This window comes from Sander lucioperca, chromosome 11 (genome assembly GCF_008315115.2).
Source record: "Sander lucioperca isolate FBNREF2018 chromosome 11, SLUC_FBN_1.2, whole genome shotgun sequence".
In the NCBI taxonomy this organism is placed as follows: Eukaryota; Metazoa; Chordata; class Actinopteri; order Perciformes; family Percidae; genus Sander; species Sander lucioperca.
The window spans coordinates 32,623,960-32,649,273 of NC_050183.1; the positions used below are offsets into that span (position 1 = coordinate 32,623,960).

Here is a 25,314-nt window from a genome sequence, read left to right on the forward strand (position 1 = left end):
TTACCTAGGTACTGTCAGGGCAGGCCCTCATACTCTGCTTCTGACTTGTTAGTAGTCCTTACCTAGGTACTGTCAGGGCACGCCCTCATACTCTGCTTCTGACTTGTTAGTAGTCCTTACCTAGGTACTGTCAGGGCACGCCCTCATACTCTGCTTCTGACTGGTTAGTAGTCCTTACCTAGCTACTGTCAGGGCACGCCTTCATACTCTGCTTCTGACTGGCTAGTAGTCCTTACCTAGGTACTGTCAGGGCACGCCCTCATACTCTGCTTCTGACTGGCTAGTAGTCCTTACCTAGCTACTGTCAGGGCACGTCCTCATACTCTGCTTCTGACTGGCTAGTAGTCCTTACTTAGTTACTGTCAGGGCACGCCTTCATACTCTGCTTCTGACTGGTTAGTAGTCCTTACCTAGGTACTGTCAGGGCACGCCCTCATACTCTGCTTCTGACTGGCTAGTAGTCCTTACTTAGTTACTGTCAGGGCACGCCTTCATACTCTGCTTCTGACTGGCTAGTAGTCCTTACCTAGGTACTGTCAGGGCAGGCCCTCATACTCTGCTTCTGACTTGTTAGTAGTCCTTACCTAGGTACTGTCAGGGCACGCCCTCATACTCTGCTTCTGACTGGTTAGTAGTCCTTACCTAGCTACTGTCACGGCACGCCTTCATACTCTGCTTCTGACTGGCTAGTAGTCCTTACCTAGGTACTGTCAGGGCAGGCCCTCATACTCTGCTTCTGACTTGTTAGTAGTCCTTACCTAGGTACTGTCAGGGCACGCCCTCATACTCTGCTTCTGACTGGTTAGTAGTCCTTACGTAGGTACTGTCAGGACACGCCCTCATACTCTGCTTCTGACTGGTTAGTAGTCCTTACCTAGGTACTGTGTGACTCCCAACAAAGATGTTACAGCAGTGAGAGGTCTCACTCTGTAGCTAAAACAGAGAGCTCAACACACAGGGTGAAAAGAGGAACTGCAGCAATGTGCAGTAAAACAAAAATATGGTGTTTTTTTTTTAATTAAACCATGTAAACCTATTCTGATAGAACCTCTAAATACAATTATGAACCTGAAAATGATCATAATATGAGCACTTTAATGAAATTAAATTCTATCTTTGTTTTTGAAGCATTTAAACATTACGGGACTGTTCTAAGCAAAACTCTCTCACACTTATTAGGTTTGTTTATTTTAGATTAGATTTGATCAGTATTTGTGGCGTTCTCAGTTGTATTGTAATGAACTAATGTTATACAACTGCCTGTTTGAATCTTTGTATTCAATAAGTTAAAGAAAAAAAGAGGGTGGAGACATGTTGGTCTATTACATTCTTGCTTGTCACGGAAGTGGTGTAGCTGAAGTTTCAGTAAAGACAGCACGGGTATAACTTATAGTGTGTGGTGCAGTATTTATCTAAGCAAATGTTTTAGTAAATAGATGACTGGTCAGTTTCTGTTCAGAATAACATCACACCTCTCCAGGAGACATGACCAGCAGCTAAAATCCAGTCTGATAAGACATACAGGAACATCAAAAGGTGAGAAATTCATTTTCTCAATCGATCCATCAATTGCTTTTGTGTATGTACAAACTGAACAATAATCTCACATTGTGAATTTTAACTATACCAGCTGCTGTGGTACCATTTGTATAAAATATCAGCACTGCTCTTGGTTATTATTTCTGTCAAAAGCTTCTGGCAGGAAATGGCTCAATGTATCAGTCGGTGAAGTAAAGGTAGAGGTAGAGTAAAACACAGTATTCTGACACTATTCAGATGTAGACATGACTGGACATTACCACAGTGAAAAGGGAATTTTGGCGAAAAAGACACAGGCCTGAAGGCCGAGAAATCTGACTCCAGTTTACTCTAATTCCTGTGTATTCGTTAATAGGACTTATGATACCAAAACTCAAGGATCAAGTCTGAGATGAAGAATTCAAGTTAAGCAAAGTTTACTGAGTCCAACAGTTAAGTTACAAAACACGTGTGGGTTCACAAAAGACACTAAGTGTCAATAACTTCAGACATGAAAGTACGGAGCTCAGGATAACAAAGTCTCTGTCAAGTTTGTGAGCCACTTTCCACAATATCCTTTGACCTTTATTCTTTATTCTCTTCCTTGATGGGGTCTCATCCTCCTGTCTCTGGGCAGATTCTTCTGTCACCCTATACACACACACACACACACACACACACACACACACACACACACACACACACACACACACACACACACACTCACACTCACAGGGTTTGGGTCCTCAGTCTGGTGCATCTTCATCTAATGAACACAATAACATCCGGTTCCTGCTATTCTGCTACTCTGTCTGGTGAACAACACTATATATGGTATAAATTATAAGTGAAAGCTTAAGCTAACTCTCTGTGCATCAGAGTCTAATCCTTGTACAGGCAGTGCAAGTGTGCCCTGCCAGGAACTTGTAACCACTTCCTCTGACTGCACACAACTCTTGCAATGAGCACACCAACTTTAAATGTCAAGCAATACTGATACTAATATTTCTAAAACAATACTGATACTAATATTTCTAGAACAATACTGATACTAATATTTCAAACTGACAAGCTGACAAGCACGGACTGCAGGAAAAAGAAAAGCATGCAATTAAGCAAAACTGAACAATGACTTCCATTAAATCTCACATTGTGAATTTTAACTATGTCAGCTGCTGTGGTAGCATTTGTATACAATCTCAGTACTGCTCTTGGTTATTATTTCTGTGTCAAACGCTTCTGGCAGGAAATGGCACAATGTATCAGTCGGTGAAGTAAAGGTAGAGGTAGAGTAAAACACAGTATTCTGACACTATTCAGATGTAGACATGACTGGACATTACCACAGAAATGTAAGTGTAGTATCTGAACCCCTCACTATCTATCAGAATGGGTGGTGGCTGACAAGCATGGGCTGCAGGAAAAAGATAAGCATGCAATTAAGCATTTAAAAACAAAATTTTAGATTTTTTTTTTTAATTCTGTAGACACATTGATGAGAAAAATTACTTACAACTGTTTAAGTAATCACCTTGCTTACACCTTTATAATATACGTTCTTGTTTTGTTTCTTTTCTTTTTTAAGTTTTCATCAGGATTTGTGGCAGTCGTGTTCTCAGTTTTATTGCAATAAACTAATGATACAACTAATGAAATAAAGATGTCTGTTTTAATTTTTGTATTCCATAAAGTACAAGAAAAAAAGGAGGGCTGGCGTCCGCACCTCGCTGAAATCAAGCAACCACACAGGCCGACTGATCCGAATAAATCAGAAAGAACCAGAATAAATCAGCCTGAAATGCAGTTTAATTGGAATAGTAATTTTTTGTTGAAATAATTGTTTATGAAAAATATATCATTAATAAAAAATAAAACTATAACTTATTGATCGTCAGGTACCAGTAGAATTATAAATTACTTTATTGTTATGCATGCATCATTATGTTGGGGGATAATTTTTAACTGTGAGAACACTTAAGGTCCACCTTTCCTTTTAAACTGAAAGGCATTTCTTTTAACATCTTTTGTAAAGTGCTCATATTATGCTTTTGGCTTTTTCCCTTACCTTTATTATGTTATATATCTTTTTTGTGCATGTTATAGGTTTACAAAGTAAAAAAGCCCAAAGTCCCCCCCAAAGGGACTTACCATCTCCAACAGAAAACACTGTTCACAAACTGCTCCAAACAGCTCTATTGTAGTCCAGCCTTTACTTCAGAGACAAACGTGGTCACTTTGGAACACACGTTATAATGCTCACCTAGCTGCTAGCATGGCACGCCCTCATACTCTGCTTCTGACTGGCTAGTAGTCCTTACCTAGGTACTGTCAGGGCACGCCCTCATACTCTGCTTCTGACTGGCTAGTAGTCCTTACCTAGCTACTGTCAGGGCACGCCCTCATACTCTGCTTCTGACTGGCTAGTAGTCCTTACATAGGTACTGTAAGGGCACGCCCTCATACTCTGCTTCTGACTGGCTAGTAGTCCTTACCTACTGTCAGGGAACGCACTCATACTCTGCTTCTGACTGGCTAGTAGTCCTTACCTAGGTACTGTCAGGGCACGCCCTCATACTCTGCTTCTGACTGGCTAGTAGTCCTTACATAGGTACTGTCAGGGCACGCCCTCATACTCTGCTTCTGACTGGCTAGTAGTCCTTACCTACTGTCAGGGAACGCACTCATACTCTGCTTCTGACTGGCTAGTAGTCCTTACCTAGCTACTGTCAGGGCACGCCCTCATACTCTGCTTCTGACTGGCTAGTAGTCCTTACCTAGCTACTGTCAGGGCACGCCCTCATACTCTGCTTCTGACTGGCTAGTAGTCCTTACATAGGTACTGTCAGGGCACGCCCTCATACTCTACTTCTGACTGGCTAGTAGTCCTTACCTAGGGACTGTCAGGGCACTCCCTCATACTCTACTTCTGACTGGCTAGTAGTCCTTACCTAGCTACTGCGCATGTGCAACTCCCCAAAAAAATGGAACAGAAGTGAGATGTCTCACTCTGTAGCTCAACACACAGGGTGAAAAGAGGAGCTGCAGCAATGTGCAATACAACAAAAAATATGGTGTTTTTTTGAAAATTAAACCATGTCAACCTATTCGGATATAACCTCTAAATACCATTATGATCCTGAAAATAAGCATAATATGAGGTCTTAAGTGCTTTCGAGGCCTTTTGTTTTTAAGCTACAATCAGCAAGAGGCCGAGCAATCAGCAAGTTCCAAACAGGCAAATTTTGAAGGGGCACTGCAGTAGTTCCCATAAATTTACATATATGTAGTGCGGTGCAAAAGGCGACAAGCTTGTAAGATAAAGTTATGTTCAGTTATTTGTTCATCAACACACCTGTGTTATGACTGTTAAAACATGAGAGTGCTGTCTGTGACGTTAATTACGGCGCTTACCCACTGCTAGTTCCAGCTCTACTCAGCTCCATTTCCATTGCAGATTTAGTACCGCCTCATGCGTGAGGCGAGCGTGGCTGGTCGTCATAGCGACACCACACGAAACTGCCGTGACCTAACACGCCACACACACAGAACGTGGAAGGTTTGTTGTTTTTGATTCTCGGCATGTGGCTGTTTGCCAGAAGACACATTTTGTTTCAAAAGAAGCTGGAGGCAGCAAAAAAAACACCGCTGGCTAAACTGCTGTATTTATAAATGGTGGGTTTGCTCAGGATACCCCTGTCTGTCGCTATAGCAATGATGATGCAGTGATTAGTGACGATTCTCTCCGACCAATCGGTAGTCTGCAGGTTTTCACGTCACCTTTTGGTATCGCCTCAGCTTGCTTGGAACCTCGACGGAGGTGATACTAAATAAAGTACCTGTTGGCAGGTACCAGGGACTTTTTTTCATAACAGAAAACCAAAAAAGGCGAGTCGAGCAGGAACCATGTAATGGAAAAACGCCATTAGTGTCTGAGTGTCAATAAACGTGAAAGATTAACTTAACTTAAATTTCCTTGCTGGAAAATGAAGTATCAAATTGAATAGAGCAATGACTGAATGAATGATATGCGTGAGGACATTTCTGTAGTTTTTAAAAAAATTTAAAAACAGTTATGCCTAAGTAAATGTCCCATAAAGGATCAAAGGGGTCAACTGTGTGCAAACCCACACTATCCCAAGAACAATATATAACATCACCTTCATAAATGTTCGTCTGTCTTCTACTACAGAATACAGGAACTGTCTGTATTTTATAAGATTGTATGTTCATGAGATTAACAGATTTTGTTTGCACAGATGTGACCTTTTAAAGCATCAGATACAGTGATCAGTAATTATGAGAGAGCTGCACTGTAGTACCATGTGTTTACTTTGAAATATTTGATAGCAAATGTATTAATTTGATTATTTCATTTAGCATAATGGTTGATATGGTGAATATTGTAAGACCCAAAGTGTCTCTTGTGCTACTCATTAAGCCAATGCTGATTTGTTCTCAAAATTGGTAATGTATCAACCCTTTGAATTTGGATCACATCAGAACTTCCCATCATGTGTAGGGATTTATCCTCTATCAAAGAGGAAGAGATTTACTGGGACACAGAATGGGAGAATCTACAGGATACCTCCCAAAACCCTGATCACCAATTAATACATTTTAAATGTATACACAGAATGTATCTTACTCCAAGAAAACATCAAGCTATGAAAATCATCCCATCTCCTAATTGTGACATATGTACACTTGATGTCTCAGGGTCATTTATACATATGTTTTGGGAGTGTCCCAATGTGTTTGCCTTTTGGTGTTATCTGTACGCATTTTGAGCTATCCACGTGTATGTGTACGCTGTATACAGCGGATGTAAACATACATCATGCGTCTTATCGCGAGAACGTGCCTTGCTATCGCGAGAACAACGTCACATGCATGTAAAAAAAAAAAAAAAAAAAAAGGCTGGGTTTAGGAAAAGAACATTGGGAAAGGCTTTACTAACACTAAAAAACGACAGAAACACGAAAAAACGACAAAAACACAACGGTGACCAACGTCACACGCTTAGGAAAACAATAAACGGTTCGGTTTAGGAAAGAAACATTGGGGAAGGCTTAAATAAAAAAAAAACTTTTTTTTAAAACGGTTGACAAACGCCACACGCGGGACGTGATGCCGGCTCTCCTGGGTGAAAGTCCTGTGTTGATCAAAAAACAAAAAAGAACTTCCCATAATTCAAAGTGATGTATATCCATTGGATGATGTTGACATAATTAGTACATAATTGTTGAAAGCGAGCAAGAAAAGCCTGTATCTGCTACTATACATACAATTACATTATGGTTAATGTAATGTAAATCTAAAGGGTTGAATATGATTTAACTACACTGTACAGTAACTGAACCAACTTCATACACATCCAGGTTTATCTTTCTTTCTCTGACTCGATAGTGCAATCATCAATGGATGTGTTTTAATGCATGAAGCCATATAAAGAGGTGCAGCGCCAGAAAGACTTTCACTTCAGCTGCAGTATCGACTCTCTACTCTGAAACCCGAACATGGCAAGCAAACATTCCAGCTATGGTAAGTCATGACACTACTATGTTAATGTTTATATTCTATTTTACTATTGATAAAATTGTTGTGAATGTATTGTTTTTGTATTATTAGTATATTGTTCTTTGACTTGAAGTTGTGTTCAGTATGTTTATGTAAATGGGAAGAACAGCTCAGATACATGAAGGTTCTTACACAGAAGCATTAAATGAAATCTTGATCAAGGAGAATTGGGATTAGCCAGTACAATTTAACCACGATGTAGTTATGTAGTGCCATCCCAATTTCTAAAATACCTGTCTTCCTGAAGATATATTTAAACTTGAGCTGGAGGTGTCCAGTTTAGCTAAACCTTCAGTGTAAACAAAGATATTGCAGGCGCCGTGAACACATATGCTTGGCAAAATCAACAGAGGAAACACTGCTTATGTCATTTTTTTTTAAGTTATTGAATTTGGCTATTTGTCAGTGTTTCATTACAGAAGGGGTTGGAATACATTTAAAAATGTTATTAATTCTGTCAAACTGCAACTTATTTTGTTTTAAACAAACTTTTTTTGCAATTTATTTTCATCTTTGAACATTACTTGGTGACACCTCTGAAAGTAACTCAGTCAACTTAATGTTTTTAAGTTTGCCTGTTTTAATTAAGTGTGTATTTTGTCAGATACATGGCTAATGGTAAATTGACAGCAGATATATACAATAATATTTAAAAATTGCATTTACAATGTTAAAATAAAAAGATATTTTTCCCCCAAGACCACTAACGGATAGTTAACTTCAATAACTTCAAAAGCCACAAACCATGAAAACAACTGTGTGCGTCATGTTTTAATGTCTGGAAACAAACAATACGAGTTCCTTAGATAACGTAGCAGCTGTATGTAGACATATCTCAGTTTAATTATTGTAATTCACTGTATTCAGGGACAAACAGCCATCTCACACTTTCAGGGTTGCTTGAGTTTAAGAAAACGAAAAGACAAAATCATATCAGCCCTGTCTTCACTGCTGACCAGCAAGTCATAGAATTGATTTTAAGATTTTCCTATTTAGCTTTAAAGCATTTCATGGACTAATTTGATGCTCACCAATGAGCAAGAGTGCAGCCTCATATCATCTGGCAGGGCTCTGCTAGCTGTTCCTATTGTAAGTCCTGGATCAGGACTAAAAGGGACCTGGTTTACAGTCTGTACCCCTCAGATCTTGAATCAGTGTCATCTTTTAAATTACTTATGGATAAATAAAAACTGGGAAATGACACAGTTGGATTTCCAACTTGTTTAATTATTAGTATTATTTTTTGGGCATTTCTTTCCAATTGAAAAAAATAGTGTTGGAAAAGCCCAACACTATCAACCAACAAGTCCTCCAAAACATACGACAATACTGGCCGTTTGCTCCCCCCCCCCCCTCTAATCCGACCCACAGGAGTGTTTTCTGTCCTCATATCTAAACCAGAAAAGGTAACAGTGGCGGTTTCAAACATGTCAACGTTAAAGTTAAGTTTGAAAAAACTTCAGGGACATCATGAACAGTGGTCACCTGCGTTTGGTTGACCTATCCATGTCCCCTCCTTCCCACCCTTATTGGACTTTCTGGGTCTAAATCCCTTCCTGCTTTGCCCCTGTCATAACTACATGTACATACATACAATACATAAACTACAGCCAAAACAGAGCCCTGCCTCACAATAAACCAAAAAAAAGGTATTGTAATTGCTGCGTGACCTATGAGCGTTGTATTTCGGGGGAGAAAATTCTCCCATCGACACTGATGGCTATTTGTGAAAACTTACAATTCCTTAAAGGGTAACTTCTAATTTTATATTCTTCATCCTTTCAAACAGAAGCTATTCTACGAAATAATGAGGAGCTGAGGATTGTGATGGTGGGGAAGACTGGAATTGGGAAGAGTGCCACAGGAAACACCATTCTTGGGCATAACTGCTTTGAATCAAAGCTCAGCGCCACGTCTATGACTGATGAGTGCTCTAAGGCCTATGCTGAAGTGGATGGACAAAAGATTGCTGTTATTGACACCCCAGGTCTCTTTGACACCAGGTGGGCCCAGGATAAAACACATAAAGACATAAGCCAGTGCATCTCCTATTCTTCGCCTGGACCCCATGTCTTCCTGGTTGTCGTTGCGCTCGGCAGATTCACAGAAGAGGAAAAGCAGTCAGTGCAGAAGATCAGAGAAATGTTTGGCCAGGATGCAGACAAATACAGCATGGTTCTCTTTACTTATGGCGACCTTCTTAAAAGCACCACTATTGAGGAGTTCATGAAGGGGAGCCGGGACCTGCAGGAACTTGTGGCCAGGTGCAATGGTCAGTACCATGTCTTTAATAATGAGCTGGAGAATCGCTCGCAGGTCACTGAGCTGCTTAAGAAGATCAGAACCATAGTCCAGAAGAACGGAGGAAGTCACTACACCAATGAAATGTTCCAAAAGGCAGAAAGGGCAATCGAACAGGAGAAAAAACGCATCCTGAAAGACACAGAGGAGCAAATACGCAAAGAGAGAAAAGAACTGGAGATGAATCTACGAGCAGAATATGAAGAAAAGCTTCGAAATGTAATGGAGAAATTCCAGGCTGAAATTGAGGAAGAGAGAAGAGAGAGAAAAAGGGTACAACATGATATTACTGATTTGAAGAGGGAAAGGGAGAGGTATGCTATGGAAATGAAGGAGATGGAGATGGCAAGAAATAGGGAGAAAAAAAAAATGGAGCAGATGTTGAAGAGGGATAGGAATGAAGACTTGCCTTTATTAAACAGTACGATAAAGAAGCTACAGATAGATTTGGAAAAGAGAAAGCTGGATATAGAGAGGGAGTGGCTAAAGAAAAAAGAAGAGGAGAGGAAAGAGTGGGAGACAAGAAGGAAGGAGGAAATGAAGGAGATGGAAAAGAGAGAAAAGGAGAGGAAAGAGTGGGACACAAGAAGGGAGAAGGAAAGGAAGGAGATGGAAAAGAGAGACGAGGAGAAGAAAGAGTGGGACACAAGAAGGGAGAAGGAAAGGAAAGAGATGGAAAAGAGAAAAGAGGAGGAGCAGCAGAAGATGATTCAACAATTAAAGGCAGAGCATGAAAGAGTTCTGAAAGAGCAAGCAAAACAGTTACAGGAAAGGCATGACAAAAAGGCCAGAGAGAAAGCAGAAAAGAAAAACAAGTGTAATATTTCCTAACAAGGCAGGGAGTGTAAATCGTAAACTCTGTTTTGAACTGTGTTGTGATGTGTTGAGCTGCAGAATAATATACTGTATGGAAAACTAATTCAGCAATAAGAAGGATGGAAAACTTCCACCTTTTTAATCACAACGTTAAATGGTGTGGGCTGTTCTAGTGTTAAAAATACAGGCTTTTACATTAGTAGTACGGTAACACTTTACAATAAGGGTACATTAATTAGCATTAGTTAATGCATTAATAAGCATTAACTAACCGTTACTAACAGTTTAATAAGTTGTGTAATAAACATTTATTAACAAATGCTCATGTTAACTAAGGTATTAACTGATGCATTATTTACCACGAGTTAATGCCTTAACTAACTGTTAATAACAGTTAACTAAGGTGTCTATTTTACCATTAGTTAATGTAGTAACAAGCCTTGACGAACTGTTTATAACAGTTAACTAAGGTGTCTAAACTTAGCACAACAAGTAAGAAAATTGTGTTTGGTAGATTATTTCTCTGTGGTAACAATGCTTTTTGGCAATAAATCTTGTACCGTTGGAAAGCCTGTTTAGTTCCCTTACAAATGGTGCCCCATTTGTAAGGAACATGCATTTGTGAGATGAGCATCAGCGCTGAGTATGTGGGTTGTGCCCATGAAAAATTTGCCAAATCTTCTCTGCTGGGATTCTCACAAAATGCAGCGCGATGTGGGGTTGAGTTTCTCCAAATTATTTTTTGCTATTACTTACATATACTTTTCTAAGCATCAAAAAAGGGCTCTCACTAACTTTCAAAGGTTGTAAACTGATTTCCATTCGGAAGTTAATCCTTCTGCTTTTACCCCTTGATAAGTGCCAGCTTGTTTTCGGTTGGAACAATTCGATTATAGATTTAGATTTGAATGTTAAATTGCTAACTGTTTCTGATTGGCTACTGTTGGTGTTTGTAATGCATAATTAAAGTTTGAATGTTACATATCTAGTCGTTCTAATTGGCTGCTGTTAACTAATTTAAATTGAATGTCAAATGGTTGCATTTTTTTTTAAACACCTGTAAATATAATTTCTATTCACATGGCTTTTTTGATACCTGGGAAACTAATAAATATGTTGTTTGTCATTCAATGATATGATTTTTTGATTATTTGTGATAACAATAGTAACAACAATAATAGGCCTAATATTAGGGCGTAATCATTAATATTCGGGGCAACTAGCTTACATCTTATTTGATGGGGGGGGGGAGAGAGACCTGGATAATGGATAGGGGGGCGCTGGCACAAAAAAGGTTGAGAACCACTGGTCTAAGTAAACCCTTAGTTGATGTTAATTAAGGTATTTCCTTATATTACTAGGTGGTTGATAATGATGTTTACTAGCATGTATTTCTTAAAGTTCACAGCATCTCATTATGAGAAAACTGTTTTTATTGTTTACTTATGAGTTATGGTTGTCCACATACTTTTGTCCACTATTTGTCCATCCTCCAACATATGACTTACTTTTGGTTGAGGGTGAGATCAGTTAATGCAACTGATTTCTATGCTCCGCTATGACCATGTTTTAGTATAATGTGAAGACGTGCACTGTAAGAAATGTTTGATTATAGGGTTAACCCTTTCATTTCATTGCATTGTTTAGCATATTTGTATGGATAACTCTAGAATATGGAAGATCTGTGGAAGCTCCAAAGCTTTGATAATTTTTTATTTTCATTCAATTATTTTATTGTTATATGTTGTATGTGTTATATGTTGCTGTATTTTCTTGCTTTTCTTGCTATTTTATTTTATTTGTGTTATTTTATGACTCCTTTTGCTTTGATTTTACTTGTTGTGCCGTGCACTTCAATTTCTACAGCACTTTGGTCAACTCTGGTTGTTTTAAACGTGCTATATAAATAAACTTGACTTGACTTGACTCCTGTTTTTTCAATCATATAGCCCAGTCAGACTTGCACAGTTAAACCTATTTCAGAGGCAATGACAGTCCTATTTCATGGTACATTTATTTTGTAATCTGCCCAGGTCTGCGTCTGTCCATGTGCATCCCAAAATGTCTCACCAACACGCCTATAAAACACATACAGGGGTTTTCAAACATATTACTCAAAGGTCTGTATCTGATTTTTACTCAATAAGAGAGGTCAGGAATGATTGGCAATAACAAAATATTTAATTAGCTAACTTATGACGTTTAAACAACATACATTCAAGTTGAGTGCTCGGTTGTCCTGGTCAATCTTTGTACCAATAAGGGTACCCAGCTGTACCTTTCCAGGAGGGATAAGAAAACACTACACTTTACAGGTGTATTCATGACACAAGGTATGGGCTGGGTCCAGATAGACATGCCATTCGGTCCAGATGCGGACCTTGGTCTGGTTTTTAAGAAGCCCTGCATTAGTCTAATTTACTGAGAGGCAGCAAAGTCATAGGCTTAAAACCCTAAATGCTGCTATTCTACGTAACTTACCAAATTTAGCTAATGTTTACCTGCATTACTGCCCTGCAAAGGCAAAAGGAAGTAACTTAGTTTTTGGTCAAATATGAGTTCATGATATTTTTGGGTCATTCAAGACATCCTTTATCATGCGGATAAGGATCTTGAGTCAATTTCGTTGTTTTTCGAGGAAATAATGGGTTGTCTTAACAGTGACTTCCAAAAGCCTCCGGAGAAACCAAAGGCGGAACACCGTAACACCTGTTACTGCTCTTTGACTTTGTTTTGGAACGCTAAAATTGAGTTAGAGTACAGGATAGCAACAAGTAGATGGCTATAAGTAATTGTAAATCATCAAAATATATGCCATGATCCTCAGATTTTATACAGGTGGTACTATACAGAGACACACACACACACACACACACACGCACACACACAGGTGTTACTATAATGATTTTGTGAATGGTGATCAGCAACCAAATATAGATAATGTGGAAGTTACTGCCTCTTGTCTTGGCGTGATGTATCACTTTTTGCAGACAATACAAAGGCAGAGTACCATAACTTCAAAATAGAGGTCAAAAGTCAAAAAGTCAAGTTTGAGCTCAAGATTTTTCATGTAGATAAATGTCATTACTAAAACATCTAATAGCCAGATTTCCTGTGTCCTACCTATAATTCACAAGTCATTTTTGCCTCTGTAGTGCAGGGTAGTGCCATCATAGCGGGCAGTTAAATTGTCTTTTTATCTATTAGGCTAAGGCTGGAACGCACCAGGAACAGGGAACAAACATAAATCTGTGTCCAAGGCACAAGTGATGCATAGCTCTGAAAGTTAATAATTTTTGGGCTCTATTTTAACGATCTGAAACGAATGTATCAAACGTGAAACGCAAGTAGCTTTGTGGGCGGATCTTGGGCACTGTTGCTATTATAACGGCGGGATAAATGACTCTTGCGCCCCGCGCAAATCTAAAATGGGTTGGTCTGAAATAGCTACATTACTCGTAGGTGTGGTTTGGACATCTGTTGAGTTGTGTTTCTTCTTCAGCTTCATTGCGTTTTGACATAACCTGCACCTTATTTTCTTTTTCAAAAGCTTTTTGTTTTGTAGCCATCTAATCAGCTTGACTGTCTTCCTTTTAGTTGGCTTTCCTTCAGTCAAACACAATATTTTACTTTCCAGACTCATGTCCCTACCATGGATTGTAAAATTGGTCTTAACGTGAGGTTTGGTGGCCTATTTTTTTTTTCAGCGATGTTAATTGCCCGCGTAAACCTAACCAATCAGAGACAGAGTAGGGTGACCTTTCGCGAGCGGTCTTGTGTGCCCCTGTCGAATAGTGTTTTGCCTCCTGTTAAAATGCATAGCGCCCCTATCTGTAGAGATGCTCCCTAACAAAAACATCATAAACGTTCTTAATGATATCAAACTATTTGGAGCGCCGTGTTCTCTGACAGTGGTACCATCCTGGGACATGATGTTGGAAATCCAGGTTCCTCCAGAGCTCCACTTGGGACTTTGCCTCGGAATGAGAAAAATTTACACCGTTCTGCAGTTAGCACCAGATAACGTTACTGAGGACAATGGAGTGGGAGGAGGAAGAGAAAGAGGTGCGTGCAAGATCTGAAAACAACCTAAGCATGGAATCCTTAGCTCTGTGAAGAGGCAAGAGAAAGTGTCAGAAACCTCAGTATGACACGGACAAAATTATTGGTATGTAACATAAGAAAACATTAATCTTGCTAATTTGGTGACGGAAAAGTATGTTATAAAATTCAGAACGTTACAAAATTACAGTGATGTTTGCTAACTAGCTAGCTAGCAAGAACAAACTAACGTTAGCCAGGTCAACTGCGTGCTAGTTTTCTGTATTGGTTATTCCAACGTACTGGTAAAGGTCAATGTTAGCTATAAAAGCTTATTATTATTTATTCTCTTTTACAATTGATAACGTTATCACTGTACGCCAGCTTTGTAACTATTTAGGTTTAGTTTATATCATCGTTTTGTAATGTTACACTGTTAACGTTACACAACACTTCACTAATGTGAAAAATGGTTAGCATACTGTTCAGGAATAACGTTAACGTTACTTCTAAAAAATGTGCACTTAAAAGGTGCTTATATATAACTTACATTAAATTGAATTAGCTTAAGTATCAGGTTAAAATGTGTATCTTCATGTCATCCTTCTGGGCCTCTGCACAGTGAAATGATAACGTTACTCCCACAACCCCCTCCTAAAAAACAATAAGCAGTAATAAGTGATGTGACATTGATAGTGACACTAAAAAATGATGCTTTAAGTTATTCTCTTCTGTTTTGTCTTGTGTAATCTTCCACCCAGTCCTGTCTGTGCAACAGCCTCCACAAGATAAGGCACAAAAAAAACCTGCAAATGCCAAGATGCATGAAAAAGGTATGCTACATTGTTTTGTCTGTATTGTTGTTATAATGTAGTATTGTTGTTATAAAGGTTGTTTATTGTTCTCTTAAAACATTGGAACTGAATAGTGAAACTAAAGTTTGTTGTTCATGATGGAGATAAAAAAGATGCTGTCAAAACCTGCCAAAAGAGATCCTTTCTGAAGATCTTCAAAACACAGGTGGTTACTACTATCTACATGTACTGTTGGTAACCTATACCCTTTTTTAAAATCCTGACAGACAGAATATTTTAGTGCTGCATTGTCACACAAAAAAAATCAGCAAAAGAAATGTACTGCTAAAAAAGGGGGTGTCTGTTTTATTACATTGTCAGTGCTGTATATAAGCTATTGTAAGGTTAATTTTACTCCAGCACTCACTGAAATTGTTGAATTATAATGTTGACTTTTTTCAGCATTGTATGTTGTATTTTATGTGGTTTTTATAAAGCTTACTACAAATGCTAAATTTCTAAAACTTACTAATAGTTGTTATGAATCCAAAATGAATCCCCAACATACAAAATTATCTGAAGAGGTTCTTATCTCCTGATACAAAATTAGCCCTTGACCTGGCTGCTACTTAGACATAAACATACATTACTGGCCAAAAAAGAACATTGACATCATCTGTAGCGAAGGTATTATCTCTCTAAATTTATTTATATCTTTCATTCAAAATGTACAGTGCTTCCACCTCCACATGACCATCCAGGAACCTCTGCAAAAGAAAAGGCAAAAGAAAACGGTATGTGGCATGTGTTTCATAGCCAGTTACATTCAGTGAAACATTAAAGATGGAATTTATATTTTCAGTTTTATAATTTTAGTTTTATGCAGCTTTAATTATCTGCCATTTTGCTATTAGCTAAGGAGAGGGAGATTGTCAAAAGTTTAAAATGTAATAATATTTCATTATGAGGCCTCCATCTGTTCCAGAATACTCTACTCCACAGACACTTCTGCAGGAAGCTAGGCAAACCATTGAAAGGCAAAAAGGTGAGATTGCCACCTTAAAAGAATGGATCGATATGCTTACTGAGGAGAGAAATTTCCTCCGGGAGAGACTTAAAGAAGGTAAAGATGATTTGAGGAGATTACAAGTTCATAAATGTACATGTACGTTGATTGTGATGAAACATCTGTTGTTAAATCACTTTATTTGTTTTGCACAGCTCTTACACGCTCAAAAATGACAGGAGAGCTGAGACAGCAGTTAAGATCTCACCTGTAAAGAAACAATCTGGACGGATGAAAGATGACTCAGATGAAACTGACCTTTCCTCATCTAATGAGTCCTCTGATTCTGAAGCTGACACAGCATCATCTGAGGACAAGAAGCCCAAAAAGTCCAAGTCCAAGCGCAAAACAAAAAAGCTGAAAAAAATGCGAGGTATGTACTGAGTTGTTCAAATACTTAAGTGACATATTTCTCGTCTGTTTATGGACTGCAAGTTTAAAATGAGGTCGTCTGAGCACATTGACCAATGCTGACAAAACAAAAAGAACCACTCTGTGAGCAGAAACATGTTATACCTTCCCTAAACAAATTCCTCTCTAGTAGTATCACAGAAGTCCCACAACTGCAGAGGGCACTAATTTTTAAGAGAGATGCAGCAGGTGAAAGCTATTTCCATTGAGGCTGACAGATGCCTTGCTCATCAAGTTGTTGTGTTATGCAGTGTGTTGAATCCTTACAAATGCACAACAGCTGCAAAACAATTAGCCAATTTAATTTTGATGACTGGTTTGTCATAAACCCCAAAAGAGTGAAGTTGCCATTAAAATTGACAGCAGTGTTGCTTATAACTGGACAGTTATCTGTAACACAGCGGTTGTCACAAGTTTATTAACCAGTGGGAAAATGTCCTCATCGTGGCATCCCTATTTTATAGAGAGTCATAGACATACTGTATGTGTCCTTTATTGCTCACACATGCCTTGCCTGTGTATTTACTTGATTCCTCCTACCGTCTAAATGCACACATGGCATTACCATATTCTTTTATGATACTTAATTTATTAATTTAGAAAGAACAGCTTCTACAGTTGTTATGTTTTACATGTTTTATCTTCTGGCACATATCACTCTGATTAAGTAATTATGATGGCACTAGTCATTTTTATATACCTATTAGTTCCTCATTTGCTCGGGCTGGCCCCTTAAAGTCAGGTATTAAGATTAGTCGATGGAACCCAAATTCCCAAGCCCTAATACTAACCACTAGCATTAACTATTGCTTGACTGCTGTCCAGATGTGTGCAGTAAGTTAAGAGTTACATTCTTTACTGACCGAGAGACACCCCAAAGCAGGTGCAGTCCTTGCTAACTTTTTAAATGATACATCGGTACAAAGTGGCATTTCTCATTCTAAGAAAGCTCTTTGGCAAGCGTGCGAACAATGGCTTGCAATGCACTTTTATCAGATAACATTCAAGAGTTTCATTTTGTAGTAATTCATGAAATTAAAGGTGATAAAGCTGATAAAATAAAATAAAAATGAAAAGCCAGCTAGCAGCATTGATTTTACCCTTGAGTTTATGCGGGATATTTGGTTGCAGGGAGGTCGTAGTGACATTTTATGTTTTAAGGGGGCAATTGTCCCAAGGTCAGTGTTCAAGGTATTGGCCTGAAGTGCTGGCTGAGTTGACTCAACTAGAAAATTCTGATTTGGGTACATTGCTAGTGTGTCCTTGAGTAAGAGTTGGGTTGAAACGTTGCTAATGCAACTTAAGAGAGCTCTGATTCCAGTTGGCATTTTACCTTATTATTGTTACTATTGCTGCACAATTTGTACTTGAAGTATTTAAGTGTGTGCTAGGGTTGACTACTGTGTTAAGAGCTAGGGGTCTGATTATGAAGCAAATAGGGTGGGTTTTAAGTTTCATGCATCTGGTGGATATTTACATTATTGATGCCTAAGTCCAAGTTGCATAAATATGGTCTCATGCTACTTGTGTTTTTTTGTATTTGCAGTGAAAACCCCTGACCAATCCATCCAGCGTTACAACATGGTGCTGGAGATGGTGAGGAATGATGGCATCAGCAAAGCGGAAGCCTATGCAAGGATTGTAGTAGATCGGAATACCATTGTATATCAGGCACCAATTGCTGAACTTGCAGCTACCAACCACGAGCTGTACAAGACATTGAGGTCTACTGTTAAAAGAAAGGAAAGCCTCAAAAGGTTTGCTGAAACATGTAAGGGCTTTTGTGAGCAGGAGCCTACAGCTTCAGCAATTCTAAAAAAAAGAAAAAGAAGCTGGATCCTTGCTGGACATTTACAAGAAATAAAAGGGTCAACTTGTTGTCAAGAATCTGGCTTGGACCCAAGTGCAGAAATGCGAGGAGGAAGCAGCAGTGGAAATAAAAATAATTTAATGAAAACACAAAGAGAGCTTACAAAAACACGCAAGCTGGTAATGTCCAAAAACACAGGAAAAACCACCAAGAACACGGAAGAAACAGGGAATCAAAGAACACGAGAAAAAAAGCTTACACTGGAAGAAACTAACACACAAAGACTCACGACAGAAGATAAACGACGATCCACCAACAACAGACACAGAAAGCACAGGGACTAAATAACCAGGTAACGAGGACTAACAAAGGACAGGTGACACTAGCCTGGGCAAACAGGTGAAACACATAAGGGCAATCACAACGGAGGGAAAACACAGGAAGTAAAATAGACAAGACAGAAAACAGACTATCAAAATAAAACAGGAAACAGAACAAATATACAACAAAAACAAGAAACAACAACAGAACCTCAACACCAACAGAAACTCAAACTCCAAACCATGACACTTGTTGATTGTCATGTTATTGGACATCATAGGCCTACAACTTAATATTGCATACTTTTTGAAAATTGTGTATTTCTGTTGTTTTTTGTAGGATTTAAGTTGGATCTTGAAGCTGTTTTTGAATGTTTACTATTTGTAAACATTTGCACTCTGCACTTACAGATCATGTATCTGTTTTTTTATTTTTTGTCAAGAATTTTCAGGTCTACAGATGCTAAGAAGTTAGTAAAAAGTCAAAATCATAAATATTCTACTTGGGTGAGCATTGTTCTCAGGCATTACTGTTTAAGTGCCTTATGTTGTGAATAAAGCAACTATAAAAGTGCATCTGCAGTATACTGTATTTTGTGTAAATCTAGTGACCTTAGTATAATTTTGCAAACCCACCCCTTTAATTCTTAATACATTTCAATTTCATGGCACCATTAATCATATCTGATTTATCAATTTTAAAGATGTACCAGGTTAGCACTTTATTTGAAGGGCCACAAACATGATGAAGTAATGAAGAAATAATGTTTAGTTAGTCGTGATTACAACACTATAATTCATTAGAATACATGTATACTGCTATGACTGGTCCAGGTCAGCACTTTATTTCAGGGGCCACAAACATGAAGAAGTAATGAAGAAGTAATATTTAGTTAATCATGATTACAACACTATAATTCATTAGAATATATGTACACTGCTGTGACTGGACAGTTTTTTGTTCTGTCATTTTAACTACAGATTTACCTGATGAAGAAGACATGAACATCATTGATAAATCAGAAGTCATGATGATTCAAATACCTTAATTAATGAATTAATAAACGTATTGTTCCTGCATTAAGTCATGCATGAGATACTATAAATCCAGGTATATAGTTCATGAAGTACTACATGAATGAATTCATGCTTTTTCATGCATGAAGTCATGCATGAATTCATGATAATTCATGTACCAGCATTTCTATAAATACAAATATTATGGTTCACTTTCCATCACGAAGGCTACATTTTAACGGTTGAATATGATTTACCTACACTGTACAGTAACTGAACCAACTCCATACACATACAGGTTTATCTTTCTTTCTCTGACTTGACAGTGCAATCATAAATGGATGTGTTTTCATGCAGGAAGCCATATAAAGAGGTGCAGCACCAGAAAGACTTTTACTTCAGCTGCAGTATCGACTCTCTACGCTTAAACCCGAACATGGCAAGCAAACATTCCAGCTATGGTAAGTCATGACACTACTATGTTAATGTACATATGGTTCTTTGATTCAAAATTGTTTTTGTGTAGATTTTGGATCTGTATTTGTGACAAACATGCTACATGAAGTCTGTGCCTCCCTTAAATCATTTGCAATCCAAAATGGATCTCTTGGCTCTATGTGCGGTAACCGTGTTCACTACTGAGACACATCAGTGTAACTCTTAATGTTCAACTGTTATGGTTACTGACAGGTTATCGGACCATAACAATTTTCTGTCCGATTTAACTCTTTCACATCACGTGTGCAAGTTAATGAATGAGACAAAGGGTGTCAAACTAAATATTTGACAACTGTAGAGTGTTGTCTAGAGCCTGACGATAAAGGATTTTTAAGGCCGATAACGATACAAATATTTGGTGATTTAAAAATCCGATATTCCGATATATCAGCTGATATATATTTTTAAAAAAAATCCAGAAACACGTAACAAAACAAACAGATTTCCCTAACATTAGTTATTTGTAGTTATTTACGAGTCCTCACTAAAATAATATGATAATGCAGTTTAAAAATGAACTTGTTTGTTTTATACTCACAACAGAACATCAAAATATATTAAAGTTCTGATAAATAAAATGTATAAAAATACAAACTTAAGATATGAAACTTAAAGTCCTTTGAACAAAAACACAATAACAAAACAAAAACAAAATCAAAGAGTGTAGCAACAGGAAGGTTGTAGAGCGCCCTCTGGTGGACAGATTATGCAACGCCAACACTCAGAACATGGTTGAAGGGGGTCTTATTTTATTTTTTAAATATTCATTCATCAGAATCATTTATAATGACAAATAAATGATTCTGATGAATTAATATAAAAAAAACAAAAACAAAAAAACAAACATGTATCGGCCATTAAAAATGCCGATACCGAAAGTTTGGGAAATGCCTAATATCAGCTGATAATATTGGCCCGCCGATATATTGGTTGGGCTCTAGTGTAGTTTCAGAATAATCCCTTCCATTTTATCAAAGCATTTGAGAAGAATTTTTAAATGCAGAAAATGGCACCAAATGTGGTGCTATTTTGATAATCTATTGAGAGCAAACTCATGTATCCATCAAACAAAGTACTCAATAAATACACTCACACACGGAACAGCAACATCACTCACTAATGACACCACCACTAGGTGAAAGACTGAGTACGTTCACATGCACACCAATATTCCACTATTATACCCACAGTGTATTATAATATTCCGAGTTTGATACGTGTCATGTTCTGTTTGTACATTCATCATATGCCTGTTTACGGCTTACAGTCAGCTCTGTGCGTTTCTATGGTTGCTGTACACAAACCAACCAGCCAACAGTTTGCAAGGCTGCAGACCAGATAAGGAGAAACACAGCTACTTTTAAACATTATCAAAGACTTGGATATCAACAGATTTTTGGATATGCGCACACATCGCTATGCCGACTTTTTCAAGAAGCTGGTTGAAGGAATAAAAGAGGGACGCTGTGTTCACACGGTCCAACAAGTCCGCCACCGCTGGAAAACTTTTAAAAAATCGTATTTTGCACGGCTACATGTAAAGAGGAATATTAGTGGAATATTCTCTTTCATTAGCCGTGTAAACAGCTTAGTCGGAATATCGTCTTTTTCGGAATAAGGGCAAAAACCTGAATATTGTGTACATGTAGTGTTATATGCAGTGTTTCTAAACTGCTGAACTGGGGCAAAATTTAAGGGTTCATTTCGACACCATAGGACCCTTTATGTTTGATTTAAATGTTGATCAATAGTATTGCAATCACTCGTAGGACTTATAACTAATAAAAACCTTTGTGCAACTGCATCAAGAAATAAAAAAATATATCAGAACATTTTATATAAAACTGTGCAAATAGTTTTCTCTCTCTCAAAGAATCTGGAGTTGCACTTTCTTCCTTAATGTCAAAGATGCCTATTTCTGATGTCACTGAATTGATTGATATGAAATCATAAATTCTTATTTAGTATTCTTCATCCTTTCAAACAGAAGCTATTCTACGAAATGATGAGGAGCTGAGGATTGTGATGGTGGGGAAGACTGGAATTGGGAAGAGTGCCACAGGAAACACCATTCTTGGGCGTAACTGCTTTGAATCAAAGTTCAGCGCCACGTCTATAACTGATGAGTGCTCTAAGGCCAGTGCTGAAGTGGATGGACAAAAGGTTGCTGTTATTGACACCCCAGGTCTATCTGACACCAGGTGGGCCCAGGATAAAACACATAAAGACATAGTCCAGTGCATCTCCTATTCTTCGCCTGGACCCCATGTCTTCCTGGTTGTCATCAAGCTTAGCAGATTCACAGAAGAGGAAAAGCAGTCAGTGCAGAAGGTCCAAGAAATGTTTGGCCAGGATGCAGACAAATACAGCATGGTTCTCTTTACTCATGGTGACCTTCTTAAAAACACCACTATTGAGGAGTTCATGAAGGGCAGCCGGGACCTGCAGGAACTTGTGGCCAGGGGCAATGGTCAGTACCATGTCTTTAATAATGAGCTGGAGAATCGCTCGCAGGTCACTGAGCTGCTTAAGAAGATCAGAACCATAGTCCAGAAGAACGGAGGAAGTCACTACACCAATGAAATGTACCAAGAGGCAGAAAGGGTAATCAAAGAGGAGAAAAAACGCATACTGAAAGAGAAAGAGGATGAAATACACAAAGAGAAAGAAGAACTGGAGATGAAACTACGAGCAGAATATGAAGAAAAGCTTCGAAATATAGTGGAGAAATTCCGGGCTAAAAGGCAGAAAGAAGAAAACAGGAAAGCAGAGATGGAGAGAACACCAGAGTTGAAAAGAGGCAAGGAGATGAAAGGGGATGAGGAAAATAGAGACAATGAGGGGACAGAGGGGGGGGGGAAGGAAAAGAAAGGGGAGGAGAGTAAGAGAGAAGAGAAAATAAAGAGGGAGAAGGAAATAAGGGGAAAGAAAGACAAAGAGTTGACAAAAGAACAGGAGAAGATTTTAAAGGAACAGCCAAAGGAACGGAACAAGCTGGATGAAAAAGAAGGAGGTGAGAAAAAAATCTCTGTAATTATTTTTTTTTTTACAAAGAATCACTCAGTAATTTTCAGCCTGATTTTCGAACTTGCGCAAATAGTTTACATTTCACTGCAAAACGAACCTATGCACTATGCAAGTTTGCCAGATTGGGTAGCGAAGCTGTAGTTGAGACTTAAGAATAATGGTAATGGTAACGGTAATGGGCAATACCGCTTCAAACCTGTAGGGCAGGGGTCATCAACTACATTTTTCCAAGGGCCAGAATTTTTCTAAGCAGACACTGGAAAATGCTTGCAGAAAGAAACGGCTGTTGTCAGGTAAGAATGTCACTGTCAACGAGGCTGAAGCGAAAAGTTGATGTGGAAAAGCCCAGCTTTAATGATGAACGGACTGATAAGCAGGCTATGCATTCGTCACCTATGCCCATTTGCAATGAAACCGATGTTGTTGCAAAAAAATACAACCAGCATCATCATCAAGAATGAAGAACGCGAACATAATGGTCGCGTCATTCACGTGCATATTAAGTAGCCACATGTATAGGTTTTGGTCTTAATACATCCATAGATTTACCGCTCCAGCGGAGAGGATGGCTCGTTCAGCCAGCAGTTAAATTTATAAGAATTTGTCCAAATTTCAAGATTCCCAGCAAACTAAGATAAACAGTTAGACTACAAACAGACAGCTTTTGTTTTAGCTTGTTTGTAAAAATTCTCTATTTGGAGAGTAGAGCTGTGTTCGCGTAAAACAGCACGGTGGACTGAGCAGACAGAGCAGATTGAAATATGCTTTCTACATGTTTATGCCTGTCTATACAGGTGAGTGCATTGATAAATATTGACTTTTTACTCACAAAGGTTTTATTGTAGCCTACTTACAGTAACAAGACTAGCGTGAGTTGATCTGCCCCAGCGGCCATTGGTTATCTTCTTTGTATCATTCCCAGTCAGGTACTGCGTGTTTTAACGCACACACATCTCGGTTCAGCTGTGTGTGTGGAGCGCAGGTATCTACAGATTCCCGGCATGTGAATAGAGATGCAAATACAGGGGGCTGGGTTTGTGCTCTACCTGTGTAATGTTACCTGCTGTAAATGCTTGAAATGCTTTACATTTTCTGAATCCGTGATTGTTCTGCGGGCCAGACTAAAAGCTTTGGCGGGCCGGATCTGGCCCGCGGGCCGCCAGTTGACGATCACTGCTGTAGGGGGACTGAAGAGGAAAAGTAATTTAGTGCCTACTGTAAAGGTGCCGGTTGACAAGTAGCTAATGCTAATGCTTGGTCTACAACGTTAGCTTATTCTTGGTGGGTAACATAAGATTACGATGCGCTCAGTTATTTTTAGTATGATTGTTTTAACCACGGTTAACAACTCTGGGCTAACCCACAAATTCATCAGTAATGCAGTGTTTCCCACACATACACTATTTTGTGGCAGTGCGCCACATTTACTTTCCCTGCTCTCCCTCCATCTCTCTGTCACTCATGCGTCTCTCTCACATACACACACACACACACACACACACACACACACACACAGCCCCTCCCCTCCATGCATACTGCGTCTAAGAGAAGGCTGGCGAAATTCACAAGTTCATGAGAGGTTGGTATCTCGTGTACACCTTTACACAATCACACATTAAAAAGTACTATAAAAAATATTTTATATTCTGAATGCAATGTTGTCAGTGTGTTAATGTTGGAGTCCCCACCCGATTCTTAGCAAACAAGCGATTGCGCCTTCTTTAGAAAGTTAATTAGTCGCAAGTTTGCGGTAAAATGCAGTTGGGTTGTTGAGGTCAAAACACTATATGTAGCAGCTGTGAATCAAATAAACTTATTATAAATAATGTTATGTCATTTCTTTACTCTTACACTGAATGTTTGCTGCTTCAATCCAGAGGCAGAAAGGGCAATCGAAGAGGAGAAACGCATCCTGAAAGAGAAAGAGGAGCAAATGGGCAAAGAGAGAAAAGAACTGGAGATGAATCTACGAGCTGAATATGAAGAAAAAATCAAAAGAATTACTGAGACATTTCAAGCTGAAATTGAGGAAGAGAGAAAAGAGAGAAAAAGGGTAGAACATGATATTATTGATTTGAAGAGGAAAAGTGAGAGGAAAATGAAGGAGATGGAGATGGA

At 38.6% G+C, this 25,314-nt stretch overlaps 1 protein-coding gene and 1 long non-coding RNA gene across 3 annotated transcripts; both read left to right on the plus strand.

Moving 5' to 3' along the window:
• The first annotated feature begins 1,435 nt into the window (after positions 1–1,435).
• On the plus strand, positions 1,436–23,902 carry LOC116059143 (GTPase IMAP family member 9-like). Its single transcript, XM_036007700.1, has 4 exons — positions 1,436–1,536; positions 6,925–7,059; positions 22,157–23,182; positions 23,898–23,902. Exons 2-4 carry the CDS (start codon positions 7,035–7,037, stop codon positions 23,900–23,902), a joined length of 1,056 nt encoding a protein of 351 aa, XP_035863593.1. The 5' UTR covers positions 1,436–1,536; positions 6,925–7,034.
• On the plus strand, positions 13,693–18,582 carry LOC116059150. Of its 2 annotated transcripts, XR_004898749.1 has the most exons (6): positions 13,693–14,380; positions 15,015–15,086; positions 15,782–15,841; positions 16,033–16,170; positions 16,269–16,486; positions 18,071–18,582. It is a non-coding gene; the product is annotated as an uncharacterized LOC116059150 (long non-coding RNA). The 2 variants fall into 2 exon arrangements; XR_004898748.1 differs by having other exon boundaries at positions 16,033–16,486.
• Positions 23,903–25,314: the final 1,412 nt, after the last annotated feature.

Excerpts from the sequence above, each read along its gene's own strand:
- LOC116059143 (XM_036007700.1), top strand. The coding sequence starts at position 7,035 with ATGGCAAGCAAACATTCCAGCTATG. Across the intron at positions 7,060-22,156 it reads AAGCAAACATTCCAGCTATG|AAGCTATTCTACGAAATGAT; the intron begins GTAAGTCATGAC and ends CCTTTCAAACAG.